The following is a 6,000-nucleotide window of genomic DNA, read 5'->3' on the forward strand; positions in this document are numbered from 1 at the left end:
CGCAGAAGTTGGCCGATATATCTTAGCGTTTGAGTTCTAGAATTATCACTATCAGTGGTTGGGGGTCGGTGTTGTTGGCTTGCCAACTGAAGCTTTATCATTGGTCACTTGGAGCTTGGTAATTAGATTCAGAAGTCGATTCAAAAATTTTGATGAACAGATTTAAAAATCTGGTGTTTAATCTCTGGGTCTCAATATGGTTTCAGGAAACCCTGATGTGGAACCTGGAGATGGGTGATGTTGAGATTGTGGGGTCTGGAGTATACTGATGATATTTTGGATCTCTGTGTTCAGGCTATAGAGCTGGGTGACTGGATATTGGTGGTTGGATTCTGGCATTGACAACTGTCCACTATTCAGTCTTTTGTGTTAATGACAGGAATGTAAAAGTTGTAGTGAGAAATTTGAAAGCAAATTGTTCCCTGTCCACATCTACAGGAGATGGGGGTGGCTGTCAGTTTGGGAAGATCAGCTGATCTCCGATTTGGGTACTTTAATGTGAACCCTTCTCTGTTACTAGTGCTGGAGTTGGCCGGACTGGGGTCTTTATCACGCTCAGCATTGTCTTGGAAAGAATGAGGTACGAAGGGGTGGTGGACATTTTCCAGACTGTCAAGATGCTCCGAACACAGCGACCAGCCATGGTACAGACGGAGGTAAGGACAGCCAGAGAAATACCTCAGCACTTCCCCAGTACTGGAGAGAAAATTATCCCTCACTGCACGGTTGTAATAGGTGCAGTTTCTGCTCTTCAATCCAAGTGCTACAGGAGTGAATGTCATTTTTTTTTTCCTGAATGAGACAGGATTATATTCATCTCCTGATTTGTTATTACCATGTATACTCTTTACTCTATGAGCTTCATGTGAACAAGGAGTTTTACTGCAGCCTGGTTTAAATGGTAGTAAAAATAATCTGAATCTGGCCCTGGATCTGACACCCATCATTTCTCTGTTTCCTGAGCAACGGGTGAATCACCCAATAAAATTCTGGGCACTCATAGAACAACCCACTTTAAGCCACAGTTTTGTCAGTGGTGCGATTTGGAACTGGGATTAGGGGAAGTCACTAGTCAGCACATACTAAGGAGGCTGACTTGGGTAAATCCTCTTCAATTTGGGTACAGACCTATGCTCCATTCAACCATCTGCAACAAGCCTCCCACTCGCCTAGGAAGCAAACCGTGGCAGTCCCTGAACCTATTCAGCCTACCCCTCTCAACTCTAGCAAGTTGTTATTCCTCTGAACCTCTTCCACCATGGCTCCTTCCCACATTCCAACCTAACATGCACTCTCCACAGTGGTGCAGTGGGCCAAGTGTGTGAATCTACTCAGGGTCACTTGACCAGTTAGCGCTTGAGTACCACTGAATTTTTGCTAACTTTGGCCCATGCTGAACGTGGCCTTTGTCACACAGCTCTCTCCAATAACATGACCAGAGCATATGGACTCTCATAACGTGAGCCTTGATAATCTGTGCATTGGGCACAAAATTGGACAAGGTCCCATCAGGAATACTGTAGATCACCTCTGTGTGTAGTTTCTTGCAATTATTTTTTTGCGGGGCCATGTTTTGGATGATGCACAAAACACAATTGTGTTTAAACATTAAAACAAGAGATGCAATCCAACTTCCAAGCATTATAACTGCTGAAGTTATAATGGCTTCCCAGCAAATGTGGATGAGATGAAGTTTGTGCAAAAGTGAAGATCTAAAGAGCTATTCTAAAAGTAAATGCAAGGTTTCTGAGATTAACTAGACAACTCTGTACTGAGTTGCTCCACTGTTTTGGAGGAAGCTATTATCTAAGCAATAAATATTCCACCCAGACAGTGGGTAGATACCTTTCTGGTCACAGTTCCTTTCCAAGTACTCTAAGCATGTACTAATCAAAGTTCTTATAGATTAGTATAACTTCCTGTGGCTGGAGAAATTCCCTGGAGTCCTTGCCAGCTTCTCTCCTTCAATCGATACTTTTAGAGTGGATTAAATGTTCGCTATTTCATTATGAGACTTTGCTGTATGGAAATTGCCTGCTATGTTTCCAACCTTATGAAAAGATTCAATTGTGAAGCCCACTTTGACTGCCCAGAGGCACTATATGAATTGCTTTTCTTATTCTCAACATTTTTTTCCTTCATATTTTATTTGAGGTCAATAACACTGGTGAATGTTTCAATAATGCTCCCATGTCTGTTTACAGGATGAATATCAGTTCTGCTATCAAGCGGCGTTGGAGTACCTTGGGAGTTTTGATCATTATGCAACGTAAAAAGCCATTGATCATCAAACTCAACAGGCCACAATGGACAACGGAGCACCTCTTCTGAGCTACATAGCGTGCTTGAAAAGTACTTTAATTCTAACCACCGCCGGGGAAAGATATTTCAGATGGACCCTAAGGGAACTCAATGTTGTAACCCAGAAGAGAAGAAGGACCCTGGTCTATTGGGGGATCATTTTAATTATTGGACAAGTCCTATTTACCTCAAGTGTTCAACTGTGGTGAAATGGATCTGGAATTACTCTGTGGACTGTCTGACGAAATATCAAGGACACACAAGCAAAAAGTCATTCAGAAAGTGGATGAAGGGAAAACATGAAAAGATGGGATCCTGTCTTTGGTTACATCATTAGAGTTCTGCTTGCTTAAAAAAATCCTTTTATTAATCAAAGCTGTGGGAAAAAAAAGCATTAAAGGAGACTGCTCACAAAACCACATTTACTGCAGAGGCCCATTCTGCTTGGTTTTGTCTACTGTGTAGTCATTTAAGTATCACATTTTTTTCTCTCTCTCTTGCAATAGTCCCTGGGTCATGCTTCATCTAAGCATGTTCTTCATCTGTGCCTTCTCCTTATATTAGATCCCATTATGAACTGATAGGTCTTTTCATGATTATGCCACATGCTTTTATGATTTGAGTAACATGAGCGAGCTGCACATAAAGAGCATCCTTTCAAGAGATGTGCATGGTTATGAAAATGAAATAAGTTGTCCCTTCATTCTAGTTGAAAATCCGAGGCAGGTCAAAAGACATCACCTCAGTTGGTGATTCCTACATGCCAAAGGGACAAGGGGCCCTTTTTGGAGACGTGCAGTGGAGATGGTACGAGAGAGCGAAGGACGAGTTGGTTGATAGTGCACTCATTTTGTTTGGGAGAAAAAAGACATGAGTAAGTTCCTTGCTCTCCCTTTAGAGTGAGGGATTGTATACACTGCAGTCTGTTGAGAAGAGAACAGAAAATAATACCCAAGCAAAGGAAAGAGTAAATTAGAAAAATAATGTTATTCATAAGGTTCCAGACTGAGACACCAATGTATCCCGAACACAAAAATAATCCAAATTTTTCATCTATCTGGTAAACAAGTCAAGGAGGAGGCATTGTAATTTTCATCAGATAATTAAAAATGATGACTGTAATGGCAGGGCAAAACATAGTACCACTCTTCTAATGGTTGAATCGGGAGCTGGTGAAGAGTTTTAATCCATTTTCATCTCAGTATTTCCTTTAGAAATTCTGGTCTTGGTAGTCTGGGACCTATCCTTCCACTGTTGGGATGGCACCAGTGAGATCTATTCACTCATTTCTGGCATTATTTTATCACCTTCCTGCACTAAAATGCAATAATCTTTCTAATTGTCATTGTCTGGGAGAGAGTGTGGAAAATGGCCAGATTAAAGCCTCTTCTGGTTAAATTTTTAAAAATCTAATACATGAAAACAAAAATACTGAATACATTTCTGTTGTATGTTTTGTAATGCTTTTGAAACAAGTATTCTTTTTTCAACTCACAGTCATACCACAGCCTCCCCCTCCCCACCAGCCAATGTATCTTGCTAGCTCCCAGCCTTACATTGAACACCACAAACTCCACGGATGGCTTGCTACATGGCCGCTCATCCAATCTCATCAGTATCTTTCAAAATGATTGTTTGAGAAGAAGGTCGTTAACAACCTTGTGTTTCTAAACATCGCACTCCAAGGCATAAAGCACTGTGATATTGAAAGTATGTTTGGTGTTCATCGTAGTCTTGGTGACATCAAAGAAAAGGAAGGACGGGTTTGGACAGGTATTACATGAAATAGAGTAGGGTCTTTGTATAATTTGTAGCTATGTGTATATTCATGTGTGGAAAGAATTATTGCAATACCTTCACTTCTAAAAGGGGAACATTCAGGCAACATTAGAAGGCAATTAAAGATTTAAATTTGCTAATGTCGAGCAAACTAATTGAACCCACTGAAAGACCAGCACCAAATGCCAGTTTCCAATACAAGTATCTTCATGTGAATAATGTCAGGCAAATTGACAAGGTGTTGTTAACCTAGTGATTGTCATCTTGGGAAAAAAATGGTGCAGCCAAGAATGATTTCTCTTTAAAACTTCATGCAGACAACATTTACATTTCTTTCCAGTTGTAAAACATTTTCTATCAGGCTTGATACCCACCTTATGATATATGGTTTTGTATTCTGACCAAGCATCTCCACCTAAATTCTGAGCTTTATGGATGTCAAAAACTCATTGAACATTTTAAAATCTGTCCTTGAGCAGAAATTTCAGCCAGGAATGAGGGTGGAAGGGTATGAGATATGATCCTTAACTGTGATGGTTATTTCCCTTATTCTACGATAATCAGAGCTGACTGTGAACCCCCAGTGTAGAGCAGCTTCTATTATGGTCCATGTTTTTGTAATGGTAAGCATTTTTTATTTACCCTTCCATGATTTATACTGTATGTCTATCATTAATGATGAATCCTATGTTGTTTCTGGAACTGCCATTTTCCCACCCTCATAGACAGCAGTACACAGTGGGATGGTGTTGGGCGGTGTGTGTGTGTACACACCAGACACAGGGGGATAGTGTTAGGAAGTGTGTGCCCTTTCCTGAGAAGTACACAGGGACTACCAACCCATTCTCTGCTTTCCCTCAACCCCATGCAAAAATGGATTGTGTCCGGAAAGATCATCTTTTCCACTTCGTCTTGGTCCTGCTAATTAGAAATACATAGAGAGGTTCGCCTTCATCAAAGAGAAAAGAGATAAGTCAATCTAGATGACCTCAGCAGATGAGAAAATTAAGGCAAAAGAAAACAAAACCAGATTGATTTTGTGAGTAATTTTCTTAAATCTTTTGTGCTTTGTAACATATGACAAACATAATCTTTTTTTTAATTGTGTATTTGTTCCTTTTTTAACAAAAATCTGTCAAATTAAAAGAAACAAAAAAAGCATTTAAAATACATTTATTTGTTCATATTATGTTTAAAGACAGTCTATTTTTTCACTGTAGAAATGTTTGTGACTGGCTATATATCATTGGATTCCAAATGTTAAAAGAGCTTTCTTTATACCATTTTAAGGATGTGCTCCATTTTTCAAGATTGCTTTCCTGCTTTGTTTTGCCCCAAATGGAACTCAGTTATGTTGGGATAAACAGAAACTTGCCTGGGGCTCGAGACTGCTACCTGGTTTACTCTGACGTGTTCCTTGTCAATGTCTGTGATGAATTTACTCAATAACTTGTGAAAGTTGCCAGACTTAATCAGTATGAGACAGCCAAATTAATGAGATGTTGAATAAAAAAACAAAGGAACTGTCATTTGTATGAGGGCCAAGTGATTATTGCTTTTGAACAAATGTTACTTATAACTGAAAATATAATTGGTTATAAAAACCACTGTGTATGTAGATATGTTGACTTTGTATTAAAGGAAGATTGTCTGGAGAAATTGTATGGATCACTCCTTCAAAGTATCCTCATGATATCAGTCCACTCATGTACAAGGGAAATTAGAGATGAAATATGTGACAACATTTGTCTTGATCATCTATTATTTCCATGCTTTGTGATCTGTTAAATTTATTACACATCAGTTTAATTTGTTTTAAGCAGTGTGTAGTAACACAAATGAAAATACTGAGTGCTTTTACGAGCTTCTTATTAATGTCAATAATATCTACCACAGTGGGGTAGATGTAACCATTGTAAA

General features: G+C 39.2%; 1 protein-coding gene across 16 annotated transcripts in view; it reads left to right on the plus strand.

Moving 5' to 3' along the window:
- The window catches only part of LOC132406245 (receptor-type tyrosine-protein phosphatase S-like), a 475,477-nt gene extending 469,720 nt beyond the window's left edge, over window positions 1–5,757 (plus strand). For 10 of the 16 annotated variants that reach the window (XM_059991616.1, XM_059991623.1, XM_059991621.1 and 7 more), the window contains 2 exons: window positions 521–656; window positions 2,205–5,757. In XM_059991616.1, the coding sequence (XP_059847599.1) occupies window positions 521–656; window positions 2,205–2,273 (205 nt within the window). In that variant the 3' untranslated portion in view covers window positions 2,274–5,757. The remainder of the gene's footprint in view (window positions 1–520; window positions 657–2,204) is intronic. The other 6 variants (XM_059991627.1, XM_059991630.1, XM_059991628.1 and 3 more) reach the window with 1 other exon arrangement.
- Window positions 5,758–6,000: the final 243 nt, after the last annotated feature.

Source organism: Hypanus sabinus, chromosome 16 (genome assembly GCF_030144855.1).
Source record: "Hypanus sabinus isolate sHypSab1 chromosome 16, sHypSab1.hap1, whole genome shotgun sequence".
Lineage (NCBI taxonomy): Eukaryota > Metazoa > Chordata > Chondrichthyes > Myliobatiformes > Dasyatidae > Hypanus > Hypanus sabinus.